At 41.1% G+C, this 13,801-nt stretch overlaps 1 protein-coding gene across 1 annotated transcript; it reads right to left on the reverse strand.

Annotated features, from left to right (window-relative positions):
* Window positions 1–4,403: 4,403 nt before the first annotated feature.
* On the reverse strand, window positions 4,404–5,711 carry LOC128636666 (endogenous retrovirus group PABLB member 1 Env polyprotein-like). Its single transcript, XM_053689657.1, has one exon. It carries the CDS (start codon window positions 5,709–5,711, stop codon window positions 4,404–4,406), a length of 1,308 nt encoding a protein of 435 aa, XP_053545632.1.
* Between the last annotated feature and the right edge of the window lie 8,090 nt (window positions 5,712–13,801).

Raw genomic sequence — 13,801 nt, forward strand, 5'->3', positions numbered from 1 at the left:
TAATATTGGTGAAAGGCAATAACTGTCACTATTGTATTGTATATACAATTGAAAGTAGAGACAAAATGTGTTATCTGTAACATATATTCATGAATTGAATATACAGGCTTGTAGTGCCTTCTGATATCCTATACTGCTACTGTTTCTTTGAATGAATATGTCAATTGAGAAGAAAGACCAAATCCCAGACTGATATAAAGCCTTAATTAAAGGTAAATTCATAATAAGCATGGAAAGAGCTGTGTGTACGTGAAATTGCTAACTGCTGTGGCGATAGCCTGCCCTGAGCCATCTACTTTTCTGACTCAGATGGAAAGATACACCATACTAATCAGCATGCCACCCAAAGCGAGAAGTGCTGAAAAAAAGAAAAACTCAGCTTGGCACTCGCAAGCAGGGGACATTTCTATAGAGAATTCCATATTGGAACAAACAGATTCTCATTCTATCACCCTCCAATTTACAAACCTATCAGGAAAGATAGATACAATTCAATCTGGACTTGAATGTGTAATACAGGACTTGAGACAAATAACATCAAGGATATCAGAGATGGAGCAGAGAATCTCTGACACAGAAGACCTGCAAAAACAGATGGCAGATAAAATAGAGAAAGTTGTTGAAGAGAATAAATTACCCTCAGCTAAAGTAGAAGAGCTAGAAAATCGCTACCATTTTAACAATCTAAGAATAATATGTCTGTCAGAATCGCTTAAATCTGAAAAGCTTCTGGAATTTGCTCAAATTATTTGACCACAATTAGTGGGTCTGGAAGGTCAATTCAAAGCAGAAAGAGCACACCGCTTGGGCATAAAGAAAGATGATCTCAGAAATGGAGGAAAGCCAAGAGTGGTTCTAATAAAATATCTTTATTTCCAATTCAAGATGGAAATCTTGAGAACATATAGAAAGCTAGAGGTCCTTCAGTTCCAAAACAGCAAGATCTTGCTATTTCAAGACTTTACAGCTGAAGTGGCTAGGAAACGAAAACAATTCTCTCCAGTCTGTTCTAAATTGATAGAAAAAAATATATAATTCTCATTGATGTACCCGGCAAAATTGATTTTTTTTACAGGAACTACAACTTTTACTTTTAGCAACCAAGAAGATGCAGAACAAATCTTGGACTCAGAAGAACCAAAGGCACATGAATAAAATCTAATCATTTTATTATGTTCTTCCTTTTAACCTATTAACATATTTTTTTTTTTTATAATAAGATTTTTATTGAGGTTAATTATCACATACATGAATATAAAGAATGTCTTACAATGCTATATACACCAGCACAGCGAGAAAATGTGTCATACTAATCTAAGGAACACTCAGTACTCGTGTACATAATAACAGATATGAACATAGGTAAGAAACCCCATTTTATACTATACATTAGTCCCTTTATATAGAAGGTCTAGATAACAAGTAATAATTTCCCCCTTTTAGAGACAAAACAGCCACTTTTGGACTGTAGATCATTCAATATGTTTAAGACGGGGGGCCAAAGGGATAGAAAATAAAAAATAAAAAAGAGGACCACTTTTGGGCCCAGTATTATCAATATATGTCCCCAAAGAATATGTTGGTTTTAACGAGTAGTTTTCCCCCAAAGGCAAATAGAGGCCTCTCTTGGACCTCTGAGGAGAGAGCTTGTTACACAATAGGGGAATTTCGAGGGGGAAGTAAGTAAAACAAATATAAAAGTGTATAGTGATAAGGAGCCGACATCATATAATTGGCACTTAATTATTGCTGGAAGGAGGTAAATGGTCTGTGCACTGTTAAAGGGACAGTATACTGTAAAATAGTTTTTCCCTTAATGTGTTTACAATTGCTTTTTTTACCAACTGCAGAGTAAAAAATGTATGAAAATTAGCTTTTTAAGGCTTATTTGTGAATATTAAAGCTCTGATTTTGTGTTTTGAAGCCACAGCCTAATAAAATGGGTTGAGCTTGTAGGTATAATCAGATCTCATTACTGTATCACATTGTGCACATATACCTGCTTCTTTATCTTATATCTGTCCTTAAAACAATCACCAATACTTTGAGAGAACAATGGAAAATCAACATTTTATTACCTTATCTCTGCTTTATCACACTGGGAGTGTAATTTCTTCTGCTGGCTGTGTTTACAAAGCTTATCTATAGCTGGTACGCGCGGCCACAAACTTTCAGAATAGGTGGGGATACCACATGCTAAATCAACAATTTCAAATGCCAATATAAGGGTAAAGGAGCTACTTGTAAACAATTTAATACACTCCAGCAGGTAAAGTGGATCATTGGGAACAAATTAAAGGGGAGAAAATTTTTGAGTAAACTGTCCCTTTAACTGGGAGCAGGAAATAACCTTAGGATTCCTCATAGGAGCAGCATTTATAGGGGCATAACCAAAGTGGAGTTTATAAAGGTCTGTGTCCAGAAAGTTAAGGGACTTTTAGTTGTCCCCGTCAGTTCACTGGCAAAAAGGATAAAGGCATCATAAATAAGTATAACAGGTACTAAACAAACAATTAGAGGTATAGGATATAGTCCCTTAAAAACCAACAATCATTGCGTAATATACCCCCTTTCAACTCTAACGTAGTGCATGGTAATGGACAACCAGGGTGCAGGCCTCTTAATAGAAACATTATATAGCAGGCCCTTATTTGGAATTGCAAATAACTGTATGACTAGAGCTTGTGTGAGCAAAAGCCCCCTATTGCGGTACTCCCAGTACATTATAGTCAGTTCTGTTCGCTGAAGGTCTCTCAGGCCTGCAGATTGTCTGCAGGGTTTAGTATATGTACAATAAAACTGAAAATAGGGCAAAAATAAAGCTATAAAATTGATGCTCTTTGCCATCTGATCAAGCAGGCTAATTAGAACAATAAAGATTGCTTAATAGGTGTCAGTCATCTTAAACGTTAGATCTAAAGATCAATAGTGAACTTAGTTCTTCAGACCCCAAGGTCCTCATTAAAAGTTCCTTCAAATAGGGAGGCATCCTATTAACTCTTCATGGGCACTTGTAAGAGTTTTTAGGGACACAGAAAAGGTACTATCTTACCCAACGCCAGCTTTTGCAACTTCAAGAGGCATCTCTAACTGCTCGCTCTCGTGGCACAGTCCTGACTTGATAGGTGATGGCAGAGTAGTTAGGAGTGAGGGTTTGAAGCAAGTCGCTGACCCTAGTGAGAAGTACAACCCTGGTCTATGAAGTCTCTTTGCTGCAGCCTGAGGCCCTCTGCAGGGTACGATCTCAACCCCACAAAAGCTGATCCTGTCGCAACGCTCAGGTATGGACATTGAAATGTTCACCATGCTGTTGGGGTTTGCCTGGGGAGCAATATCAACTTCCAGAGCCCCCTTGCCGCTTACCAGACTCGCGGTCACTGTGTTCGACGGATCCTCCACTGTAATCGTAGTGCTGTGCGGGCCGCCTGTAGCCGCCTCTGCAGCGACAGCCGCATCGTCATTGTAAGGGCTTAGAGTCTTCTCTAAATTACTATCAGGTCCCGGATCACGTGTAGTTGATTTTTGCCGCAGTTGATTTTTGCCGGAAAAACAGTGCTACACTAGCTTAATCAGCTGCGAGAAATGCTCCTCTAGCAAGGTGCAGATATCTTCCTCCATTAGTTTTAATTCAGGCTCCATTATGAAAACATGTGGGACCTTTTATTTTGGAGCCCAATGCCGCTTGTAGTAGAATGCTTTGTAATGAGTCGACTGCTTAAGTGGGAGAAAGTAATTTTTACAGCATACAAGCTGTTCTGACAGTGGTTTAACACTGCTATACCCCGTGTAAGGTGTATAATCCCACGGGGGGGGTGTCAGCGCAGGCCAAAGCCTGGGGCCTACGGTACCACGAGAGGCAGATGCAGATTTATCTGATAAGGAGCTCCCTGAACAGATTCAGACCACGCAGTAATATGATCTAAAGCTATTCATCTTTATTGAACAGTGCAAGCATTTCTTATAGACTTTACTAACAGCATATAGGGTTAAGGGGATGACACGTTTGAACCACGTCATCTCATACCATATTTCATGAACAAAAGAAGCTTACAAAATACATGAGAAAAAGAGGAGTATGAAGGAGTGTTTCTTATAACAGTAACAAAAATATATTTGTGCGCATATTTCAGCCTAAAGCAAGGTCGTTTGGCCATCTTACCTAGATAACAGACTTCCAGGCGCCTTGCCAGGAACCTTCTACAAGGCCAATAATACTAATACAATTTTACTAACATCAGCATATTTCTCACTACATAATAACTGCTATAATAAATTCTAATTATTACAAAATGGCTGCGAGGAACAAGATGGCTGCGAGGAACAAGATGGCTGCCGTCAGGTTCATATTACCCCTAACATACCATCCTTTTATTCTAACAGAATAACATAAAAACTAAAACAACTTAACGAATATAAAGAACCTTATAGCGAGATGGCTGAGCGGTGACATTATGGAAAAAAGAATGGTGAGGGCTAGCATGAGTACTGGTAAGCTTATTAATCAAACACACAGTAAGCTTATATATGAAAAAGAAAGCAAGAAACAGAAAAAGAAGAAATGCAAAACCCATTAAAATTTTCATACCAAGAGCTCCTAGCCAGGAACTCAGACCAAAGGTCCAATCTATACCATCAAAGAGACCTGTTGGCTGCTTACGTATTTGTGATTGAATGTCATGCAAAGTATCAAGATCATGGTGTATTCTACCAGTGTTGTTCCAGATAAAAACACAGCAAGAAGAACCTATGCGCTTACATACTCCTCCTTCTGCGGCTAGCAAATAATCTAAAGCTATACGATTCTGGAGAGCAGTCTGAGCGATCTGCTCTTGTCGCATAGTCAAGGACTCTATGGCGTCTGCAGTAGCATTAAAAGCTGCATCTACCAGTGTGGCAAACAAATTAAGCTTATAATATAATCGCATGACAGCTGCAGTAGGAAACCAAGATGCAGTAGCTATCTCGGCCTTACTAGTCTTAACTGTTAAACCAGAAGCTCTACGTGTTCGCAGTTTAGCATTAGGGAGTGTGTCATGAATACTTAATGCTGGGAATATATAACCCAAATAACAAGGTGAGAGATGGCTACATGGTATAATTTTAACTGCCCATCTTTCACAAAGCCAATAATAACCATAGGGTAACTTAATACCTGGAGGACAGGAGGGAAATCTTTTCCTCTTAGCTTCTGGAGAAGCACCTGTCTGTTTACCTATATTTCTGTTGTTACGCCAAAACCAATTACGAATTGTGTTGTGTGGTTCAGTGTACTTAGCAGTAAAATTACGAATATACTCAAAAGAAAGATAAGACCCATCCCATATATTTGACAGTGTAGCATTAACTGGTGTAGCTGCATTGTAGATTAAGGCAACTGTAATAGGCATCTGACTAAGTGTACTGGGGTGAAAAATAGTACCATTAAGATTATGGGAAATAATAACACCATGATTTACGCAATTAACTAAGTGAACTCTATCCTTTTCAAAACCTTTATCAGTGTTAACTATTGGTGTAAAATTCCACATAGTATCCTCATTTATCATTTGTGTGAGATTGTGTGTGGTAATAGGAAAACCCACAAATGGATAACCCAATTTCTCCCCATGAGGCACATAGCCACAAACCCAACAAGAATCAGTCTGATTAGTCACTTTGTATAAGTTCGTGGCAGCTTTAACAAAAGCATTGTCAGTTTCCCATGCCGACATATGCAACTCTCTGGTATCATGGGTGAGAGGGATGGATAAGGGATTAGTGACATTGTCAATTACACTTTTATTATCATTGTGCCGGGGCGCACCAGGACTAGGGAATGGCCTGAGTTTGTGCAGGGGCGCACCAGGATTGAAGATCAGGATCAGGATGACAATCACGGATACGAAGAACACTGCTGGCAGGAGGTACCACACTATTCGATACTCGATGGAATCATGGAGCGGCCAGGGTTGATGTCGTCTGGGGCCCTCTTGATCCGGTTCGTGTGGATCCATACTGGAGCTTCCTCTGTGAGGACAGCGGTTCTCGTCACAGCGATCACTGTAGTTGGAAGGCCAAAAGGAGGATCCAACGACTTATTCTTGTGGAGCTGTTTCACCAAGACAGTATCTCCAGGTTTGAACGGGTGTGTCGGGATACCTGTAGGTTGAGGGAGAGTAGAAGAAACATCACCATAGATGCCATTCAATGTTTCAATCAGATTAGTTACATATTCTTCCCTTACAACATTGATATCTCCCCTTACCACAGGAGAACCTTTTTGTTTACACCATGGGGTTGGAAAAGGTCTGCCCATCAGAATTTCAAAAGGTGAATAACCCGTAGTGGTGCTAGGGGTCATTCTGATTTCTGCCAATACTGCAGGTAAATGTTCAAGCCAATTAGTAAATGTACCACCAGTTCCCTTCCTGAACTTATCTTTAATGGTTCTATTCATGCGCTCTACCTGTCCTGATGACTGTGGGTGATAAGGAATATGAAACTTCCAGTCAATGGACAACATAGTACAAATCATTTGTGTAATCTGTGAAGTGAAAGGAGTACCTCTGTCACTGTTTATCTGTAATGGACAACCAAAACGAGGAATAATTTCCTTGCACAATATCTTTGCTACAGTACGTGCATTCTCTTGAGTGGTTGGAAAGGCCTCAACCCACTTACTGAATTGATCAACAATGACTAAAAGATACTTGTATCCACCTCGCGCAGTGGGCATGTGTGTGAAATCAATTTGCAATACCTGCATAGGACCATCAGGGGGCGGTAAATGCTCAAGTTTACCATGTACAAGGCCTCCAGGATTATTTCTGGCACAAGTTAGACATCTGTCCAGTTGTCTATCAATCATGCGCAACAGATCTTTAATGACATACTTGGATGTCATCAGATTGTTGGTCTGTTGTTTACTTATGTGGCCAAAACCATGAAAATGACTAATAAACAAAGGTGCGGCAATTTGTGGTATCCCCACTCTCCCCTCCTCGTCTGACCACAGGCCATCTTGGCCTTTGGTCAGACCAGCAGAGATCCAAGTCTGTAAATCAGTTTCAGTTGCGCCAAACTGTAGGTGCGCCACATCCACATCAGATGCTAAGGCAGGAATCATTATCATGTGTAACTGTTCCTGTGTATTAGTGCTGAGATAGTCAGGGTGCGGTGGACCCCGAAACGCAGCTTCCTTAGCAATGGTGTCTGCAAAATCATTGCCAAGTCTAACGTCAGTGGAGTCAGTACTGTGGGCTTTACATTTAACAATTGCTAGCTTATGTGGTAATTTAATTGCATCTAAGAGTTCCTGTACCAATGTAGAATGTGAGATACTCTTACCATCAGCTGCAACAAAACCTCTGTTCTGCCAAATCACTCCAAAATCATGCACAACTCCAAACGCATACCTGGAATCAGTGTAAATGGTCACATCTTTCATCGCAAACGCTCTACATGCCTGAGCTAGGGCTACCAATTCAGCTGCTTGGGCTGACACAAAAGGCAGAGAACCAGCAGTAACCACTGTGTCAGGTAACTGTACCACAGCAAAGCCTGTAAGATAAACACCATCAGCAGGTTTAGAACATGACCCATCAACAAAAACAACTTCTCCCTCCTCTAGTGGAGTTGTTTGCAAGTCAAGACGTGGTGACGTCTCTGTGTGTACAGTGTCTATGCAATTGTGGTCATCAGGGTGTTCTAAAGGACATTTAGAAATCAATGCATGTAATAAAGGTGCTGGGCCTCCTGTGGGTGCAATGTATTTGATAGTGAGGTTTGCAGTGGATGTAAGAATTGTTTCATAGCCTGACCTTCTCTGTGCAGTCATGTGCTGTGTAGTGAGATTATTTAGCACTTGCAAGACTTGATGTGATGTATGCAATATCAATGAATGTGACAGTACCAATGTTTGTGCCGCCTCCACCATCATAGCGCATGCTGCTGTAGCTCTTAAGCATGCTGGCATACCCTGTACCACCATTGGCAACAATTTTGAAAAAAAAGCTACCGCTCTGTACCCATTACCGTGTTCCTGAGCAAGGACCCCTGCTGCTGTACCTCCCCCTTCTGTGCAATACAGGTGAAATGGTAGGTTATAGTTGGGTAAACCTAGGGCTGGAGCGGAACAGAGAGCCTGCTTGAGGGTGTTGTAGGCCTTATCAAGAGCCTGTGTCCAGTGGATTTGTTCTGGTTCATGCTGACCTGTAACTGAACGCAAAATATGATCATAATATGAACAGTCTGGTATCCATTGCCTGCAGTAAGTAACCATACCCAGAAAAGATAACATAGCAGTCTTTGTTTGTGGTCGAGGAAGAACCATGAGAGCCTTAACTCTTTCAGGGGATAACAGTCTCTTGCCTGCTGAAAGAAGAAAACCCAGGTATGTTACTTGTGGAAGACAAAATTGCATTTTTCTCAAAGTCACTTTGTGCCCTGCATCTCCTAAGTGCTGAAGCAAATGGAGAGAGTCAGTTTTACAAGTCTGTTCATCAACACTGCACACCAACAAATCATCCACATACTGTATCAAAGTGGAACCTTCAGGAGGTGTCCAGGATTCTAGGGTCTTACGAACTACAGCTGAGTACGCGGCGGGGGAATCAATGAAGCCCATCGGTAATCGATTAAACGTATATTGATTCCCTAAATACGTAAAACCAAACAACGGTTGAGTGTCGGGATGCACAGGAATGCTAAAGAATGCACTGCAGAGATCAATGACTGTAAAGCAAGTTGCAGTACTTGGGATGGCTGTTAAAATAGCATTAACATCTGGCACTATCGGCGCAAGTGGCTGCACCAGAGCATTTACTGCTCGCAAGTCTTGTGTAAATCTGTATTCTGTACCTCCAGGTTTAGGAACAGGATTGATAGGTGTATTGTATGGTGACAGTATGCGTCTAATAACTTTCTTAGACAATAGGTCCTTAATTACAGGAGCTATTCCCTGTTCCTTTTCCTTAGACAAAGGGTACTGCTTAATGTATACAGGTTTAGCACCTGGTTTGAGAGTGGCTTTGTATGGTGTGCATGAAATGAAACCTGGATCATTAAATCCAGTGGCCCATAAACTCTGTTTTAACTCATCAAGTGCCTCTGGCACGTCATTAGTGATGTGTGAAGCATGTGTGAATGCATCTGGCTCTAATTGTACAGGTATAACCTTAGGATCTTTTACAATATTCCTGCCATATTTCCATGTCCACAAATGTTCTGGTGTTTGCACATAAACTGTATCTGGTGTAAGTACAACTGCATTAACTGGTGCTTTCCACATCTCTTTCTCAACATGGTCAGTAATCCAGGGTCTGTAAAAAGCTTGTGTCACAACTTTGTCAGGGTGTGAGGCATACTCAAACACATTCTCAAGAGTCTGTAAACTGAGTTTGTCAAGGTACAACTGTTTAGTAAGGGCAGGTTCAGGATCAGCTGCATACAATAACGGAACTGAATCCCAGGGAGTGTCAACATGCAATCCTCCCTTGCAATCAATGTTAACAGACATTTGCATCTTAGCCATTAAATCCCTTCCAAGCAAATTAACAGGACTATTGGGTATTATGCGAAAAGCATAAACAAATCTGTTTGAAGGGCTGTCATTTGGATACACCTCCAAAGGAGGCGTCCTGGGACACAAAATTGGGACTCCTGTAATGCCAACAGATTTTTCACATGTATTAGTTACTGGCCCATTGTATTCTCTAGCAGAAATGCTAGATTTAGTTGCTCCGGTATCTACCAAAAAATCATGTGGGACACCTTGCACAACTAAAGACATTAATGGTAAATCTTGCCAATGATACGACAACTGAGCAGTATAACATGTGAGCAGTCCCTTCTGCTGGCAATCCTAGAGGGTACTATTCTGATTCTGAGAAGGAGTCTGAGTCCAGGGAATCTGATATCTAGGAGTGTTGCTGGGAGTCTGGGAGGAATTATTATTCCCACCATATTGATCATTTCTATCCCTTTTAGGCTGTGGGCAGTCCTGCTGCCAATGATCATAAGACCCACAATTCCAGCAAGATCTGTCTGTGGAGTTATTTACCTCTCCTCTCCTATTACCGTTCCACTGAAATCTGTCTCTCCCCCTTCCTCTAAAGTTTCTATTCTGCCCTTTATTCTGATTTCTTCCTCTCCTGTTACCTGAAGCATTAAACATACTCTCTTGACCTTTCTCATTATACATGCGAAAAACATCTGCTGCATCTTTCTCTCTTACAACCTTCTCAAATTCTTCCACTTTCATTGCATGAATACCTGAAATTGTCTGTCTCACCAATTGCGCAGTTTGCGAATGCATATTATTCAACAAATGTTGCACATACAGTTGTGCCAACTCTCCTTGCGTACCTAAACAACATTCCTGTCGCCAACAATCACCAAACCTCTTCAGAAAATCAGACACCTGTTCACCCTTCTTTTGCTTACACGCACCAGCTTTCGTAATATCTTTACGATCACCATGCTGACTTTTAAAGAATTTCTCAACTTCCTCCCACATTACACTCACAACAGCCGCATCTCTCCACACATAATCATCATTCACTGGAGCATCATACTTAGTATCCAGGAACTTGCACACTTCAGTAAAATTCACATCTGTGTATTTGGTGATCACATTCAACAAAAACCTATAGTCTGGACCACCCAGACACATATCCTTAGTCACCCGTCTAAGATAAGTTATTGCTCCCATCGGATGCTTCACAGGATCAGGACATTTTAATGCCCAATCCATCAAGCGGTCTGCGTCGGGAGGACGAATCATCGTCTGGTCGCCGATTGTGACAAAAGGTGCATCTATGTGTACATCATCCTCTAAATCAGTGTCTGCTCCCTGCGTGTGAGATCTCGTATGCTTCCCTACAGGACTGGGACCTGTGACAGCTGCAGTTTTCACAGCTTTCGCTTTAGATGTCTTTGCAGCACTCTGCAGCCCCCCTTCTTTACCCACACTGTTAGGGAATGTGAGAGCTAATTTCTTTACACTACTCGGAGCCCGACATTCCACTCTCTCTCCCTCCTCCTCCTCAGACATTCCTGCATCTACACTGCTCTGAAGAGAACCAGTTAACCCTTTTCTAGCAATTAAAGTGGCAACAGCAGTGTCTTCCAGCTGCTCCATCTCTGCTTTCTTAAGCACAGACAACGAAGGGTACAGTGCAGACGGAGGAGGCAAGGGAAGTGTCGGAGCAGGTGGGGGTGATGCCGGTGCCGTGGGCACGGCGGCTGATGGTATGGGCACAGCCGCTGATGCCGTGGGCACAGCCAGATATGGTGGAGGCAGGGTATTACATTCAGTCCAAAACACAGACAGCTTTACCCAAACCTCTCCACATTCTCTCATGTATTTTTTATTCCACATAGGATCGCCCTCTGGTCCCTTATAAGCAGGATCCTTTAAACACATACCTCTTATCATAGTTACATGCGGTTCACAGAGAGAGCCTATACGGGGGAACGGATTTTGCTCCTGGGGATACAATGATTCACTCCATCCACTCATGTTATCCACAAATGGAATTACATAAAATTGGCCTGCAATTCTAGCTACAAAGTCTTTTGGAGTTTCCCCTTTAACTGGCTTAGGGTTTGTAACACGCACAGTATTTTTACCAGCACTGGATGGTACACGCTGCACAGTCTTGTACTTAATATTACATTTCTGATCAGCATTTTTATCACATTTTTTGCTATGGGCAGACCCCATTGTTACACAAAAATAATCACAACGAAATTAGCAGCAGCAATAATAAAATGCACAATCACTTAATATGTTCTATGCACAGCACAATAAACAAAGCAAAATAAGCAAAAGCAAAGCCTCAGATAGCAACACCAGCCTCAAGTGGATACCAAAACTCTATAATGGAATAAATCAGGAAAACTTCAACAGACGTGAGACTCACTCACTTACTGCCAAGTTGCCCGGGGGACCTTATCTTAAAAATCCTCCCGTCGACTGGCATTCATATATTACTTGCGCGCTTATCACAGACAGGACTCACAATACCTGTCGTGTCCCAGCACAGGACTGATTACCTGTCTGGAGGGGTATCACAACTGCCGGCAGGACTATAACCTCCGCAAACCTGTGCTTCAACCACAGGAACCCCTTTAACCTTATATCATATATTACACCTCTTAAAAATACAAACAATTAAATTTAGGTTCAGATTCACAGAAGGAAAGCAGCGTAATAAAAACACGATAACTTACCTCCTGCGAATCCCACTTCTGACACCAAGAATTGTAAGGTGTATAATCCCACGGGGGGGGTGTCAGCGCAGGCCAAAGCCTGGGGCCTACGGTACCACGAGAGGCAGATGCAGATTTATCTGATAAGGAGCTCCCTGAACAGATTCAGACCACGCAGTAATATGATCTAAAGCTATTCATCTTTATTGAACAGTGCAAGCATTTCTTATAGACTTTACTAACAGCATATAGGGTTAAGGGGATGACACGTTTGAACCACGTCATCTCATACCATATTTCATGAACAAAAGAAGCTTACAAAATACATGAGAAAAAGAGGAGTATGAAGGAGTGTTTCTTATAACAGTAACAAAAATATATTTGTGCGCATATTTCAGCCTAAAGCAAGGTCGTTTGGCCATCTTACCTAGATAACAGACTTCCAGGCGCCTTGCCAGGAACCTTCTACAAGGCCAATAATACTAATACAATTTTACTAACATCATCATATTTCTCACTACATAATAACTGCTATAATAAATTCTAATTATTACAAAATGGCTGCGAGGAACAAGATGGCTGCGAGGAACAAGATGGCTGCCGTCAGGTTCATATTACCCCTAACACCCCGTTTACCGGGGGGGGGGGGGGATGTTGAGACCTCTCCTAGAAAGGGGAGCTGTAGGCCTCAACCCTCCGGATCGGCAAGATGATGCAGTTTCTCAATAATCTTGATATCACTCAGCTGTGCTTAGTTTCCTGGAGAACAGGCTTAAGGTTTTACGGAATATTGTTAGAGAAGTGCTGCTGGTAAATATAGGGTTACCACCAGTCCCTTAAAATACAGAACACTTATAAGTTACACATGCTGCAGGGTGTGCAGGGAGGAATATGAATAGTGCTGTCCAGAAACACAATACATGTTCCTCCCTGCACACCCTGCAGCATGTGTAACTCATAAGTGTCCAGTAAAACATGGCTGAGGTGGCAACCCTAGGTAAATAGCAAGTTTCAACAGCAGCCTACACGCAGCTTCCAATATTGCATCCATTCAGGATGCTGCCCAGAGACACGCCCCTATTAACATATTTTTTAACAGCCCGTTCAAAATATCTAATTTTTTGTTCCCTCTTTTTGTGAGCCTAGGCATCTCAAGGGTCATGAGAGAAACAGGCAATTGTTGTCACAAAGATAAATATTATTGGTGTTTTTTTTAAAATTATATATAAATGATTATTTAATCACTAGGTACACAAACAATTTTAAGATTACTCTCACAAAAGTCACTTTTTTTTAATAATAAAGCACACGGAATAAGATCATACATGGCTTAGGAACTAGTGGTAGGAATTTTTTTTTTGTTATATATGTATATATTTTATTTATTGTCGTTATTTTCTCATGCCCTTAATGAGTGAGTATATAACTAAGGATTTTATCAATAATGACATAAATAATTTTAAGCCCATTCTTATGAATGGCACCATCTCTTTTGAATAATAAAACACAAGGCATAAGATAAAATATATCTGAGGAATTGATAGCAGAAGGACATTCTTCTTTACTATACATGTATAGAGGTGTAAAATATTAAGGCTTCTGAAATACT

This window comes from Bombina bombina, chromosome 7 (assembly GCF_027579735.1).
Source record: "Bombina bombina isolate aBomBom1 chromosome 7, aBomBom1.pri, whole genome shotgun sequence".
Lineage (NCBI taxonomy): Eukaryota > Metazoa > Chordata > Amphibia > Anura > Bombinatoridae > Bombina > Bombina bombina.